The 16,527-nt window shown below is 38.1% G+C and overlaps 1 protein-coding gene across 1 annotated transcript; it reads left to right on the plus strand.

Annotated features, from left to right (window-relative positions):
- Positions 1 to 6,613: 6,613 nt before the first annotated feature.
- On the plus strand, positions 6,614 to 13,383 carry LOC115822780 (protein-glutamine gamma-glutamyltransferase 5-like). The gene is made up of 13 exons (XM_030786699.1): positions 6,614 to 6,617; positions 6,800 to 6,979; positions 7,280 to 7,513; positions 7,643 to 7,761; positions 7,929 to 8,057; positions 9,159 to 9,336; positions 9,428 to 9,563; positions 9,724 to 9,827; positions 10,120 to 10,359; positions 10,946 to 11,155; positions 11,546 to 11,706; positions 11,820 to 11,931; positions 13,250 to 13,383. The coding sequence occupies exons 1-13, from the start codon at positions 6,614 to 6,616 to the stop codon at positions 13,381 to 13,383; spliced, it is 1,941 nt and encodes a 646-aa protein (XP_030642559.1).
- Positions 13,384 to 16,527: the final 3,144 nt, after the last annotated feature.

Consider the following 16,527-nt stretch of genomic DNA (forward strand, 5'->3'; position numbering starts at 1 on the left):
GAGAGAGAGAGAGAGAGGTTCACTTTTCACTAGCACTTCTTATCCTGCTGATTCTCATCCTTAAAATAAGGTCTTATAAGCTTTGACTCACCCTAGAGCTGATTTATTGCATAGGTAATCCACAAAGCCTGTCCTTTTAAGAGCTTTTGATGGTAATTAATGTTTTTAAAATGGATTTCATGCAAAACATGCTTGGTACCTGTGCTAATACATGCAAAAGCTATCCACATTGCAAAATCAGTGGAGCTGTCATCAGAGTTTTCCTATAATCACCATTTTTAAAATCTTGCTTGTGTTGGAGAGGGGTAAGGAATCCTATGTTGAGAGCAGAAAAAAAAAATCCTGTTGTTTGTTGCACTGTTTTATAAGAGGAATTACATTAGAATGTAAATAGACTCCAGAGTTCTTTGGTTGGTTCAGAGTAGAGTGTGTGTGTGTAAGTCATTTACAGCCAGAGCATTGAGCTGGCATCTAAAGGCCAAGCTTTCCATGGCCATTTAATTTATTTATGAAATTCTAAAATATTCTCGTTTCTTAAGTTGTTTTGTGTGAAGAATATGTCAGGGTTAGTGCATGTGGTGTGTTTTTGCTGAGGTAGAAATTGAAAAGTGTTAGTTGGAATATTAACTGACTGTGCAGGTCATATAGTCTCAGGAGCAAAGAATACTTTTACGTCTTTAAAAATCTGAGGATTTTAAACGTCTCTTTTGCAGACTTGGGGGTGTCTCTTAGTCAGACAAGATAATCAGTTAGCAGTTTTTGGAATGATTAAGGTATAGTACTTTCCACTCACTCATGGTCCAGAAGTTTTAGGTTTGCTGATAAGAAGACCCTGGTTAATGAGAATGGATTTGGGCAGTACCGCATTTTTGAACCACTGTTTGTTTGTTTGTCGTTTGTTTGTTTTAGCTTGGAATTGTCATTTAATCAAACACAGAAAACAAACCTTTCCTAATTTGATCAGTTTGGATCTTGCCATTTCCTGCATGCCAGTGCTGTTTCATTTTCATCATTACATCGTTTGCCACTTGACTCGATATCAGTTTTCACAGTTAATGGGTTCACACACATATACTCTGTATTTGTAATAAGTGTCTTTGTGGAGTTTATACAGGTTTATAGCCATTACACTACTTGGAAATATCATGCCCTCTCGTTCTAAAAGATGTTTTCAGTCATTCTCATACAATGGAAATTTGTTTCCCTAGATTTCCCCAGAAAAGCCTAGGTTGCATAGTTTGTAGTCCTCCCATTTTAAAAAAGTCGTGACGTTTGAAATGTGTGTGTGTGTTGTGAATGTGAATTGGTTGGTTGTTTTTGTATTTCTCCTTTTGTATTTATTGGCATAGGGTTAAGTATTACATATTTTTGGTACTTATAGTTGAGGCGTTTTATATTATTCCCCTATCAATAGAGTGCTTTGTTATAGACAGCACAGCCAGTGAATACAGAGAGTAATTGTTAAAGATATTAGTCTGTTTCAGTCACATTTACTCTCTGTTTAAGTGTCTAATTCACGTTTCTGTAATGGACATGAGTGTCAACAGGTGTTTTGTACTTGTTGTGAGTAATACTGAATTTTCCCAACAGTTTTGTGCTTTTGTGTTCCTACGTCACATTGACACATTAATTACAATACTTTTTTTTATTGTAACGTGTAAACAATCATTCAAAAACCCTGTTAACTGGACCCTTTCCTCAGTACACATGGAGGAATTTAGACAAAATAGCCCCCCCCCCCCACCTCTGTGTGTGTATGGACATAGAAATGAAAATGCAGTGCAAATATTTTTGGGTACAACACATTGATTTGGCTAACGTGGTTCATTATGTAAAAATGGAAAGCGTTTTTTTTTTTTTTTTTTTTAAACCTGAATGAATAAGCTACAGTATCCACTTCCTTTATAATTAGGGGTTCATGTAAAATAACTGATATGTGTAAACTTAAAATCAAAAAAAAAAAAAAAACTTGTTGCTCCAAGTGATTCTTCTGAAATGGCAGCTTAATTTGTTTGCTTGTTTGAATGTGACTATTGCTTTTTTTTTTTTTTCCTTTACATGTTAGAAGCATGTGGTTTTTTTTGGGGGTTGGTCTTTTTGGTTGTTATATCCTGTTACTACAACTTCAGATGTGCCTTAGTGCCTCAGTTTTTCCGAATGAAGAAAATAACAGGAATTGGGATCTTGTCGTGTAGCTGGATGAATTTTAATGGACTTCTTACATTTTGTATGAAAAAATGTTTTTGAAGTGGTATTTGTTTAGCCTCTCAGTGTGACAGAAGCTCAGAGAATGGTGATGCAGGTTTCATATCGATCTGTTTGATTTGTCTCAGTTTTAAAGTATTTAGTTAATCCACAGCTAAAATTTCTCTTCATTTCTCTTCATGACTATCATGTCAGTCAAATTCCCTTCAGAAGAGTGAAAGGATTTGATTTACACACTATAAATCAAAGTAGACATTGCCGTTGTGATTCTTCATAACCTAGGGTTGAGAAACTACAAGGGAGTCTGATCAGTTGAGAGCTGTGTGTTGTGTGAAGGTTTTAAATCTTAAGGACATAAAATGTCAACACATGGCATGCTGAAGACTTATGATTTGTTGGGAATGCAGGCTTGTGAAGACTCACAACTGTTACATCTCAAACTTATCAGTTTCACACATTGCTTATTTTTCCTGTCACATGGGGCTGTCTTGCAGAGATCAGAGTGCAAGATAATTTTTTTTTGTTTTACCTGTTCTCTGTGTTATATTTGAGCACTTTCAGTCAAACCTTTCCTCGTGGGTTAAATTTCTGTACCGAATTATAAATAAAACAAATATTCTCGCTTAACTGCTGTTTATTCACTTTCCTTATGTTCTGATTATTTTTGAGATTGTATTTTGAGTGCGTATGGTGTTGGCCCGTTTTGTTACATTACACTGTGTACAGTTTTATTGTGAAATTGTTTCTGTGATTTACTGCATGCCTGTTGTCCAAGACATACGAAACAGTATATCTGTGAACATGGGGACTTGTGCTCACTGGTGAAAGGCTGTGTAAGTGGGTTCATGTAAGATTATATGGGCAGGGGAAAAACTGTTGACACCAAAGTAACTGGGCAAACTGGACTAAAGTAGCTTCAGGCTTAGCTCTGTGGCACATAGGACTTTTCCTGTCTCATCTTGTTTTAAATGTTAGTGGAGATGTAGCTGCACCCCATTCACAGTTCAGTTTGTACCTTGGTTTTTGGGCCCTGATTTAGTTTGTATCATGGTTTCATTTGGGGAAAAAAACAATGAACTAACTCAGAGAAGAATCTTTTAAATTTGAACATATACAAATTTACCACAAAATGAACAAATTTAATCAGAATCAGATTTATTGGCCTAGTATGTTAACACACACAAGGAATTTGAGTCCGGACGATGGTGTCTCTCGAGTACTACAGGCATATACAGACAATGACATGTTATTTACAGACCAGAATACACAATATACAAGCAATATACAGACAATATGAGACATCAATATACATAAAGTGGGTGTGGAAGTGCAAACAACAGTAATGTGCATCACATATGGGAATGGGAATGGAAGTATGATTATTGTACAGTAGGTAATACAAACAGCAACAGAACTCTTCAAAAATGTGAACTAATTTTCAGAACCTTTCATTTTACAGGTTGTTCTTCTAGAAAATATGTGTATGAAAACTGAACGTCAGCAACAGTTATTTTAAGATTCTTCTCCGTGACAATGAGTGAAACGAGTGATGTTAATGAAGGTTCTAAATTTAGGGCTGTGGTTCAGAACATTTTTTTTTTCCCATTGCTGTGAGAAATGAAAAAAATGAAGAGGCATACCGACCTTGAGTTATCATTAACGTCATTCTTAAAGATCAAAAGCAGTGTGGAATCTCTTCTCCCATCCAAAGAATATGTATTCCCTGTGATTTGGCATCACATTAAAGAAGAAAAAAAGAAAAGCCAAAACAAAACCTAAAAGTGCAGGGGTGAAAAAAGAAATCCTTGGTTTACCACAGATGTACCAAGGACTAGAGATCTGCAGGTTTCGGATTCGTTACAAAACCCTTCCATGCGAGCTAACCCATCAGCTTAAAAAGAAAAAAAAAACAAAAAAAACCCCTTTCTATAGTTATCTAGCTGTGTCAGCTGAGGAATTTTTCTTTTGTGGGTTCCAAGACATAATAGCTGTCACAGACTGAAGGAAGTTTTGGATGCATGTAGCGATTTGTTAGAAATAAACAGGATGAAACAAATGACTTCTGGAAACTTACCAGTTTCAGGATTCAAACTTCTGGTTAACATGACACATTGACAACACAATTCCACACAACTGAACAAGGGAAAACAAGAGGTATTTATACAGAACAAAACTAGACTAGACTAACCAAAAACGGATGTAACTAATAATTGACTAACAAGATTAACTAAGAAACCAGGAAGTGCATAAACAAACCTAACAGAATGACCAGCAGAGGGGGGAGAAAGAACAAGGGTGTGACAATAGTAGAAATACCAGTAAAGAAAATGAGACTAAACCAGCTAAGAAGTTCACCAGCATTATTACATACAGCGGTTCTCCTTATCAGCATCCTTACATAGCTAGAAATGTTTTACCATCGTTAGTACTTGGTACATATATCACTACTCAAAATGCATCTCGACAGTTAAATGCATTCTAACCATGCCAGCAATGTGTGCATGAGAAGATGAAAGCTTTTCACCATTTTCTCAGAACATTGCGCCTCTTTATGACAATGACTGATGTTGAAAAAAGCTCTGTAAAGATAAAACTGAATTGAGCTGAATGGCATACCTGAGATCTCCAAAGATGTATACGAAGAAAAAAAAGAAAAGGAAAAAAAGAATCCCTGTATAAAAACATTAGCATAATCTTGAAATGCAGAAAACATGGGCAGTGAACCCTTGAAATGTAACTATAAAATATATCAAATACAGGCGACCAACCTTTCAAAGCCAGCATAAAGAGAATGCCATTTTTCATTCACTGAATGAATGTTAATTGCCTTGCTCTTCTGATTGCCCTGGTAAAGAACATAATACTGATTTAGTTCATAGTGTGGTGCTCTGAACAAGTGCTGTGCTTCTAAGAGCTTATTATTGTGTAATACATCTAACTTTCATAACTGTCTGAAGTCAACTGCAGTCTCGACATCTGATTTAAAAACAAAATGACACCTGGGCCTTTTCATTGAATTGACAATGAGATACCAAGAATTTTATCAGCTCTACCAGACGGCACTATAGAAATTCATTCGATGATGTACTTTAAACATTTATAGAGAGAACAGCTGACGTCTTTGTTCTGGAAACACCAGGGAGCCTTTGGAATTCAAAGCATTGCGACTTGACTCAGAATTGTCAGCTTTGACCAGTCTTCAAGACTGTTAGGAATACCAGCATGTTAAGAAAGACTAAATATTTCCATTTGTCAGAGAGGTGCCACCCCCAACACGTCATATTTTCTCAAGCGAGTGAGTGAATTTGCATTTGAGAGAGTGTACATGTGCATGTAAGAGAAATAGTATTGTGTTGAGACAGAGGCATGTTTCCTCTGCAGAGGACAGCTCAACAGCTTAGAGGTGAGTCTGTTTCTCTTTTCCTCTGTTTGTATACATGCACACACACAAATATTATATATATATATAAAATCATATTAAATAATCAACAAATTGTGGCAATTTTATAAAAGTTCTGCGTGGTAAAATGGTAATGTTCTCATGACTGATAATACTACGTAGCAGAATTACATATTTCTATCGTTTCTGCTTGCTGCTGAAGCATTTAAGTGTTTGGTAGAAACAGTTTAGATTTGGGACAAGGAATGCAGTCACTGTCTACATTACTTGGAAATTCACTAAAAAAAAAAAAAAGAATAAATATATATCTGTGTGTGTGTGTGTGTATATATATATATATATATATATATATACACACACACACGCACACACACACAACAGAATTCATTAAGGCCTTTAGAATATAACACTGCTCTGCCACTCTTTGTAAGTGTGTCTAATTTTTGAATAAGTTTCATTTAATTCACAAGTTTAAATCCTGTTACTACATCACTAAACAAACAAAAGCTTTAGTCAGGGTTGAAATGCATCTGTGGATTTTCACAGATTTTTACAGTATGACAGCACTGATTTTACAAACCTGATACTTGCCTTTCATCAAGGCCACGCTGAAAGATACATTTAAAAAAAAAGTGGACAGATTGGTTTGCTGTGACCTGACCCTGTTCAGATGAGATCTGATAAGACAACGCTGGTATGAGAGACCGCATTCCAGACATACACAGATGTGTCGGACACGCAGTGCTAATGACAAGTGTTTGTGTTGGCTGTTATACTGGAGGGAAAAGACAACTTAATGGCACAATACCAGACATTCCATGTATTTTTATGCTTTCCCAATCTCCTTTAATGTTTTCAGAACATGTAAAAACCAATTTTTTAACATAGACAATGTGGGGAACAGATGACACACGGAAATAAATAATTCACAGGACTCTTCATGTTTTGAAAAAACACTAACAAACAGTGAGGAGAGGGGTAGTCTAGAACTCTGTTAACTCTCCAGAGATGGGTCTGACACATTATATAAAACAAAACAACACTTTGAGTTTAGATGACCAGAGGACTCAAGTCAGTGTCATATGAGGGACCTGCTCACAGTGTTCACTGAAATCCTGTTTAGTTACATTAATAATCTGTCAAAAGCCAGACTTGTTCTAGAGAATGTATCTGTAATTTCTGTTTATTAAACAGGACTCAGGCTGAAGTATGTCAGTTTGGAAGCAGATGAAAACCATAAAACCCATAACACTCTTGGACTGAGCTCCAAACACTTGGTGGTACGGAGAGGACAACCTTTTAAAATCAAACTCCTCTTTCAGGACCAAAGCTTGGACCCAGTCAGAGACACCTTAATTTTCCATGTGTCACTAGGTACTCTGTCTCTCTGTTTTTTAAGACTAAATCTTCAGCTCTTGGTTCTCCTTTCAAAATGGTAAAATCTGCAAGTTCATATCTGGCTGATCTGATCCTACTTCATTATAGCGCCTAAACAATACCAAGCCTATATGTAATTAATCACTGCAGATAAGAAAATAAGCCTTATTGATATTGCATCTTTCATAGCGCTGGCTGGCTTTTTACAGCGAAACGGTGAAAACTCATCATAAAAAGGAATTTGATTTAATTAATGTTGATTCACTTAGCTGGGCTGCTGAAATGTATCTGCTATAGGTGACTTGGCAGTAGAGCTTCATAGCGTCATTTCTAAAAATGGATGCAGTGCCAACTGGGCTGCGTGGATTCATCCAGGGGAGATATACCCCAGATCAGTGGTGGTCAACATCTGTACCTCCTGCCAGGCCCCTCTGGGCCTCTATGACCTTCAGGTTCACACGCTGAATTCAAGTGGCCAACATGTGTATGTTATCGGGCACTTTGTCCTGCTCTACAATCCATGGCATCCATGTGAGTGTGTTTCATCAACACTAAAATTGTCCACAAATGGCAAATAGATGCGTAAGGAGTTCTGCAGTAGACTGCATCTGTTATGTCAACTCAGAGTATCACTGAATGCCGCCTGTTGATGTCTTCCAGATGATACTGTTTACATTCCTTCTGAGGAGCAGAGGGAGGAATATGTGAAAAATGATACTGGTATTCTATATGTTGGGACCCCTCATAATGTCATTCGGCGACCTTGGTCATTTGGTCAGGTATGACAGATTTGTTTCACTCAAACTGAAAGAAAGAAGATCAGAGGACTGGAGCAAACCTTGAAACTTCTTAGTTGTCTGTTCGGTGTAGATTCTCTTATGTGGAATAAGCCAGGGCATCTTTTTATCAACCCGAGTTTCACTTCTCCCGTCCTTCTTAAATATAGTATGATGGAGAGATCTTGGAGATTTGTCTGAACCTCCTGCAAATCAGTCCTCAGCACAGTGAACATTCACTACGGGACTATGTCCACAGATCTGACCCAGTCTATCTTAGCAGGGTGGTGTGTGCCATGGTAAGTGTAGTCCACCTTTAAAAGTGTGAAGATTATCGGTCTTTGAATCAAGTGTTCATGAACTGCATACAGTGTAAATCCAACTGATATACCATTGTATTACTTTTTGTATTGAACTGTGTTGTGATCAGATAGTCCATGAATTTTGACGTGCATTTACACAGTCATCCTCTGGGTGTCGCTGAAGACTATCAGTTATTACTGATTTAACAAACGCTTCAGTCACCTGATTTTAATGATATAGTTAGCCATCAGCTAATTTGTTTTTTTTTAAAGGAGTCATCTAAGGAACAGTTAAGATCTCCCCAAATTTCATGCTTATATCTTTGACACATAATCTGCACACAGATCAATTTATTATATTTTGCACCACGACTGTAGGTTTAGGTTACACAACAGGCATTTCACCAAAATCCCCAAAACATTTCACAAGTCCACACTGTCTATGGTTATAAGAAACTGGACCAGTTTGAACTCATGTCACTTGTTTTTGCTTCATCACTGGAAATGAAATAATGAATATAAGAAACATGATACTGAACAAGTGTTCAGCAAGTTGTGTGAAAAAACATCAACTTCTCAGTGTAAGAGAATGGAATTACCTATGGTAAAAACACATCATGCACAATGCTAAATCCCGTCACTTGATGATTAACATAATTCTCTACTGTATGTTGTTCATTTTACTATTTAGAATATTTTCATATAATAAATACGATATCTTTTCCCCGCACATTTTAATCAAAGGTTTGGGGATACTGAATTGTGAAAAGCAGCAGTAATTTAGGAATCGGGAGGTATCTTCTATCTCTAAAAATGTATTCTGATGGATAACACAAATGAAAAATTAAGATTAGATTGAATTAAAGAAACTGCTTCACACCCACAGCTTGATCATTACCGTTTTAAGAGCATTTACCTTCAACAGCATAGAAATCACAGTATGTTTTCTGTTGTAATATTCACATTTGGGTCTGGTGAATCAGTAATCTGTTTTCAGTTGCAGTGCTGAAGGACTGTGTTAACATACTACACTATGGTTATGTAGTGTTGTCAACACACTGGGCATTTTTAACACAGCTTATTCTCATGAATTCTCAGATCAATAGTGAGGATGATAGAGGTGTATTGAAAGGGAACTGGTCTGGAACCTATGGCAATGGGGTAAACCCATCAGACTGGACTGGGAGTGTGGAGATCCTGAAGCTCTGGGCCAAAACCCATTTCAGCCCAGTGTGCTATGGACAATGTTGGGTCTTTGCCTCAGTCATGTGCACAGGTAAACTCAGTGAAGAGGTCATTGCATCTGTTCAGCTTAAATATTCAGCAGGGCTCTCAATGACCCTGTTTTGGTCCTTTCCTGGCTTCAGTCATGAGGGTGTTTGGAATTCCATGTCGGGTTGTCACCATCTTCAACTCAGCACATGACACCAATGCGAACCTTGTGATTGAGGAGTTTTACACTGACAAAGGAGAAAAGTTGCACCACTCTAGAGACAGTATATGGTGAGTGTTCTTTCATGAAGGCATCAAAGGCCAGCTTCTTCAACAAACACATATTCATTTCATTGGTCATCTGACTTCAACAGAATAACAGTTAAAGCCATGATTTGTAACAGACAATCAGCATGTAAGGCAAAGCTTTTATGGAAATTTTATGACATAGGAATTTCCACCTGTGGTGCGAGTGCTGGATGTCCCGTCCTGACTTAGTTCAAGAGTTTGATGGCTGGCAGGTCCTGGACCCAACACCACAGGAGAAAAGTAGAGGTGAAAGATCGCTTTACCAACTGATGAACTGAACATCACAGAATTTGCCCTGATTATTCTGCCATCCAAGTGATCACTTTGTCTCAGAGCACAAGGAGTTACCTGCCATCAAGTATATGGCTATGTAATATCTGTTGTCACTGTCCAGCAGTCTTATACATATTATCATACCCGCAAAAAGACAAAAGTGATTTATTAGCACATGTTTGAAATCATTCCTTTTGTAATAATACAGGTGCAAAAATTAGGCTCTGTAGGCTTGAATGCATATATTCCTGCTCTGTTTCCGTAGGGAAGTACTGTTGTGGACCTTGTCCCGTGAGAGGCATCAGAAGACGAAGTGTCAACCTGCCCTATGATGCCCCTTTCATTTATGCCTCTGTGAATGCAGACGTGCTCACGGTCATGGTGAAAAATGGTGTCATGGTGGGAAGGAGCATAGACAGGAACCGAGTGGGTTCTCATATCTACACAAAGAGAGTGGGTTCTGATGAACCCCAAAGCCTCATATGCTCTTACAAATGTGTCAATGGTGAGAGAGGAGGAAGGTTTTTATGAATGAAAAAAAGAGTGTTTTGTCACGTAGCATTATATATCATCAGTCAGCGCATGTTTAGCGTTTTTCAAGCGTTTTGTCTGATTGTTTTTACCACGAGGATAAGATACATATGTTGAGTAACAACTTTTGATTCTTTTTAAAATAACCCGTTGAATCCAAATACTCACTGAATGAATATCAGTCTCTGGATTTTTTGGTCATTTTAAACATATGAGAAAATGCTGTTCTTTTTGTCTCATTACTGGTACAGATGGTCAGTCACTTCATGCAGGATGCAGACAAGGTTGGTTATAGAGATTTCATCTCTGTGTCTTACCGTATTGTCTTATATTTTGATTCTTGTTATTTATAAGTCATTTGTAAGGAAATATATTTGCATGTAGCCTTACTTCATTCACACTCAAGCTACTGACTACATATGAACGAGTAAATATCAATATATAGAAGTATTTTTCAGCCTCTTTGTTCATCTTTATCGTGGATGTGAATACATTTATGACACTGGAACTCCTAATGTTTGATTGAAAAAACAGATAGCTTCCCTCTAAACTTTTTGAAGGAACAACCCAAAGTTTGGCAGTTTCGCTGCAGTTGGACAGAGTGCCTGTGTTTGGGGAGGATATTATGATGTCAGTCACTTTGACAAACAGAGGCAGAAGCCCCAGAGTCCTCAGGGAACACGTCAATGCCCAGGCCAAAGAATATAATGGCACTGCTCTGCACACTTTTTGGGAAGTGCACAACCGACTACGCATTTTACCTGGTCAAGGTGATGCATCAAGTACCATGTCTAATAAAAACTCATTCTGGGTTTAGTTGTTTGGCTGACATGTGGAGAGAAATATCATTTTAAGTAGGATTTATTGACCCAAATATGGGGTTAAAAAATGTTACAATTAATTGAGTAATTCAGTAATTCAGTAATTCAGTTGCCATAATGTCGATCAACTTTACAACATAAACTACAATGAAACATGCTGGCAAAACTTGTCTATGCATTTTAGGAGGAAGTCAAGTTCATGTGATTGGATGGTTCTTTGTCTTTGTAACTGCGCAGTTATAATTGTTGTATTGTACACATTTCCTATAATTTTGCATCAGACATTTCTCATAAAAACTCAATGAAAAGGCTCATGATAATCTAATTTCATGCATGCAGTTTTTGCCATCAAGCATCAGATTCCTCATTGTCGGTATGAACATGTGCTGGGTGGAGATTGTCTGGTGAATGCAGCGGTGGTTATCGAAGACGAACAGACACAAGAGCGGGCCTTGGCATCAGAGGAGTTCAACGTCAACACCCCACAGATTTCAATAGAGGTTTTAGGAGGACACTTCCACTGTTGGATATTAAGCATAAAAAAAAAATTACAGCCTTCTTCAGCAGGTCTTTGAGACTTTTATATTGACGAGAGAACTATGATTGATCCTAGGTCACGGGTGGAGACAGAGTGCTCAGGAACCAGGAACAGATGGCCGTTATTAGCTTCACCAACATGCTTGGGATGGCCCTAACTGGAATTGTGTTGATAGTGGAAGGCTCAGGTTTGACTGAGACACAAATCCAGTTCAAGTAAGTAGTAACGATATTCAAACCTTATCTTCTTATAGCCATCATTACTGGCGAACACACATGCTTTCATATATGTACACTCTGATGCTGACAGTCTGTCACCTGTTTATGAAGCAAAGTCCATGACTTTCAGAGGTCAGATGTCACAACCCACTGTTATCACTTACCGATCAACTTTATGGCAATGGTGTTTCTGGTTGTGGGGAGCATTATCATTGTTAGAACACTTGGTATCTGTCACAGTCTCTGAAACATCAGGTTTTGACTTTTTTGGAGGACATAAAAAATGTGTGTTTTAGCCTTAACGACACCACTTTCAATAGCACTGCAGTTTAGAATTTCTTACAGCAAGCAGAATATGTTTACCCTCAATTTTCCTGGAAAAATTCTGAGAAAATGGCTCTTGGCTTCCTGTATTAGGCATGACCAACTGCCATTACTCAAGTAAAGGGGCTGGTTAACTGCTATGCAATAATGGGTGATGTTTCTGATCGGTGAAGAGATATGGATCTGGTGCAGATGCTGAAAGTGGTAGGAATAAATTAAAATGAGGGATATGAAAGGGCAGTGCAGTGGATAAACCTGCTGCCTTCAAAAGATGTCCTGGCAATTGGACTGTCAGTTGGCTTTTGGCTTGCTTCATAGATCGTCTGATTTCTCACTCCAGGGCCAACAGTTTGAGGCAAATCAGTTACCACCTACATCACTTCACCTTGGGTCTCATTTCTCAAATATTTACTATAAAAGTTTACTTTGTTCCAAATGAGCTGAGCTAACAAAACTGGCAGTTCACTTATTTTCGTTTATTTACTGCTTTTTATTTACCTATTACATGCATCAGTTCTTTTAAACAACACACATAATTGATTGATGTAAACCCATTTAGAAAAAAAGATTAAACAAAGATTTGGCAGCAAGAGTGCCTAGAGAGAAAAAAAACATTCCGAAGCAAACCTGTGTCAATTAAAAACATCACACTCTTTATGCCGTAACATTTAGTTGGAAAGGCAATGTGTGTTCTTTGTTAACAGTCCAATGCCAAATCCAACATAGTGTGAATTCAGAACATATAAAAAGGTCGTGTTTGCTTTAACATGTGAAACATTGGTTTGACCATTTCACGCAATTCAGAGAATTTGGCAGACACTTAAGGTCCCTTAAAAACATGTCAACACCAAGATGAATTATGTCTGCCTTTATGCCCTCTCTCTCTCTCTCTCTCTCTCTCTCACACACACACGCACACACAATCTTTGTTGTTCTGTCATAGGATGTGCCTTCTGCAGCCAGGGCAGACTATGAGAAGAGAGGTGACCTTCAAGCCCACGGCACTTGGCATCAAGATGCTGCATGCCAGCGTGGCATTTAAAAACTGCCAAGCCATCATCAGAGGCTTTCTCAAAGTCACAGTCACAGCCACATGAGACATTTCTCACCTGCGTGATGTTTTTCTAAATTACCACCAGAGCACTAAAACCAAGCAATTTGCAAGCACACATACTCTAACACAAACCATATGATTATCAAGCACACTTGTTACATATTTCCAAATATGTTGTGGTGTAAATACTTGTTTTTATGTATCCTCAACCTTATAAATTCTATATTTTTTTAAATTCATAACATAACACAGAAAGTACAGTGTCTACAAGCAGTAACTGACATAACACCCAGAGTTTATGATAACGTGCATTTTCAGTGTGCAGTAGTCAAAAGTACAAGTATACTAGATCGTCTTGCAACACTTTTTCTCAGTTTGCTCATGTCAAATGTCAGAATGTCTTGTACTCCTTAACAGGAGAACTTAAATGAGCTGAGAAAAAAAATAATGGTCCATAGGAATTGCATTTTCAGTCTTCTGAACTACCTTAGATCACCTCTAGGGGGCAGTATTGAGATTCTTATATTGCTTCCTTTTTTGAACTCAGCCTCAGTTCACTTCTGAGTGTGTGTCAGGTTCTCTTAAAAGTTTAACACTGTGGTTGAGATAATATGCCATCTTCTGAAAGCTATAAGTGCAATACTAAGAACTTTGGGATCATTCAGCAAAACCTTAGAACAAAATCAAATAAAAAAATCGAAATATTTACCAAAAAACCTTAAACAAGGATCTCAAAACACAACATGCATACACTCAATATCAGTAGCTCCTACTGACCCTGTGTTTAACCCAAAGAATATACCCAGTCAATATGTATGTGTTTTGTCTTATATTAATGGAGACCTTTTGAGACCTCTGGAGCTCTCAAAACACGAAGTGAATGAGCAAAAACTTAAATACCAAAATAAATTCAAAATGGAATTCTCTAAACTCAGAACAGTAAGTGCGTTTTAACAAATATAACTACAAATTATTGTACAATACATACAGGTTAATAATCTACAAATGAAATGTTGATACTAGACCAACTGTAGACAATACAGCTGAACATTTCTCAGAGTCTGAATACTGGTTCCCTCTCACCCTCTTTTTTGTCATTTATTAGGCAAATCAAGTGTGTTTGTGTTTGCACAGAGCAAAAATATCATGTAAGATGGATCTTTGAGTACAGGGTTTTGGAGATATTTACCAACTACAGTACATTACCCATCCACATAGCTCCTTCTATAAGCCTGGTGTCTTGTAGCAGCGTAGTTCTGTTTTTCTATACTGCAGGGTACAGTGAAAGAAGTTCCATGTGTGCAGGTTTTCTCCATTGTAAGTCAGAATATTATTAGTGAAAGATACATGAAATTTTTATGGCTTTACAGTGTTAGAGTCTCTCACCATGTCTTGCATGCAAAGCTCCAAATCATCATAACAGCATTCTTCTTACCTTAAATAAAACGTTTTGGATTGGTGCAACCTCACAATAGATGCAGCATCAAAATTTCATGGTGGTAAAGGCCAATTCTCAGACCATGGAACAATAGTAATTAATTTTTTGATCTACCAATGAAAGGGGGGGGAGACGTATCGAAGTGTTTCTTCATCCTCCGAAATGATGTGTGATGGTGTGTGTGAGGATAGCTCATGGCACGTCCACGTGCCGACGAGCACCATAATCAGACTGCATGCTTTGCTGAATTTCAGACAAATTAAATGTCAGGGGGAAACGAGGAGCAGGACCGCTTGAGTGCTTTGAAAAGCTGAGGCGATCATAAATTATTAACGGCTTCTCTCCCAACCTCTCAACTGCTTCTAAGAGCCGTCACACACAGGGATCCAGTAAGTTGAAGGCAAACTTTCTGAACTTAACAGCAGGAGACAAAAGCAGAATCTCTCTGGTGATATATTTCTCTGAAAAGAGACAGAGGTTTTGACAGGAGGAAAAAAAAAACCCCAATGCATAATGTATATGTGATAGTAGGTAATATGTGTATGCTAACGCTACCTTGGAAGAAGACTTTTTCATGACCTTGACAGATACTGACATTAGATGTCCTCATGTAAGGGGTTGAATTTTTAGTTGTTTCACTTCACAGAATTTTGCCTCAGAGTAGCACATATCATATACTTATCCAGTGGAACATTACAAAGATCATGATGGAAGCTAGCATTATACTGTAGCCCATAGACCCAAACACCCAGTGGGCAACATATAGCTGCCATTCGCTCTGTACCAACCCAGAAAACATCTGTATTTACCAGGCCAGTGAAAACAAGAATAATTCAAGAAGGAATCAAAAGTAGTACAGTAAAACAAAAATCATTTGTGAAGTGATTGTCATGCGAACAGGCATGCCGCGCCTCTTAGCAGCACTATAAATACTCTTGCTATGTAAAGCTTGATGCAGCCAGCCGTCGCTACTGCTGTGCTACCTGATAATTGAACTAATTGCTTTCACCTGTGTCTTATAGGAGAGCTCTGTGGGTGAGTCTGGGCCTTTAAAAAATGAAAGATCTAGGAAATGCAGCAGAAACACAGGACAGCTGGGCATGGCAACTAATCAGCTCTGTAATTGTATGCTCAGTTTAAGAGAGGAAGGCATTTAGGTCACTCAAAACCTCTAGGGCTTGTCTGGCAACAAAGATAGCTAGATAGTGGGTGAATCAAATAAGTTAGTTTAGTGTGGCATATTAATTAGGAGGTCTGGCCTTTCTGTTTTTGAAGCATGCTAGCTGACAGGATGAGCTGTCCTTTGTTCTCTTGCAACTGATTAGGGTCCATTGTGACAACAGGTGATTAACTGCCTTGTTGAAATACATTTGGGCCTTTGGCTGCCAAGGCAAGTCATTCTTTGCCCTTCAAATCGTTTGAAAATCACTACCTGTACAGACAAGCCGTCCCTTGTTGCTTTGAACGCCTGTTTGGCAGTTGCTGCTCATTACCCTATTCCTGTTTCTTTGCTGATGGTTGAGTGTTACACATCCCTAGCACTTTGGGAATGGGCTTGGTGCGTTGTGAGAATATGGTTTGGATGCTTCCTCTTCTCAAGCCTCTCGACTGGTGGAACTTAAACGTATATTTCCCTACAAGATTTTGCCTTCTTTTTCTTTTTGAGTGAACACTACTGTAACCATACAGACCATACTCTTAATTAGTGGATATGGCTGATACCCACCCCTCCCCTCTAAGCTCTGTTAG

This window comes from Chanos chanos, chromosome 10, assembly GCF_902362185.1.
Source record: "Chanos chanos chromosome 10, fChaCha1.1, whole genome shotgun sequence".
NCBI lineage: Eukaryota > Metazoa > Chordata > Actinopteri > Gonorynchiformes > Chanidae > Chanos > Chanos chanos.

Excerpts from the sequence above, each read along its gene's own strand:
- LOC115822780 (XM_030786699.1), top strand. Across the intron at positions 6,980-7,279 it reads AATTTTCCATGTGTCACTAG|GTGACTTGGCAGTAGAGCTT; the intron begins GTACTCTGTCTC and ends TATCTGCTATAG. Across the intron at positions 10,360-10,945 it reads CTCTTACAAATGTGTCAATG|GAACAACCCAAAGTTTGGCA; the intron begins GTGAGAGAGGAG and ends AACTTTTTGAAG.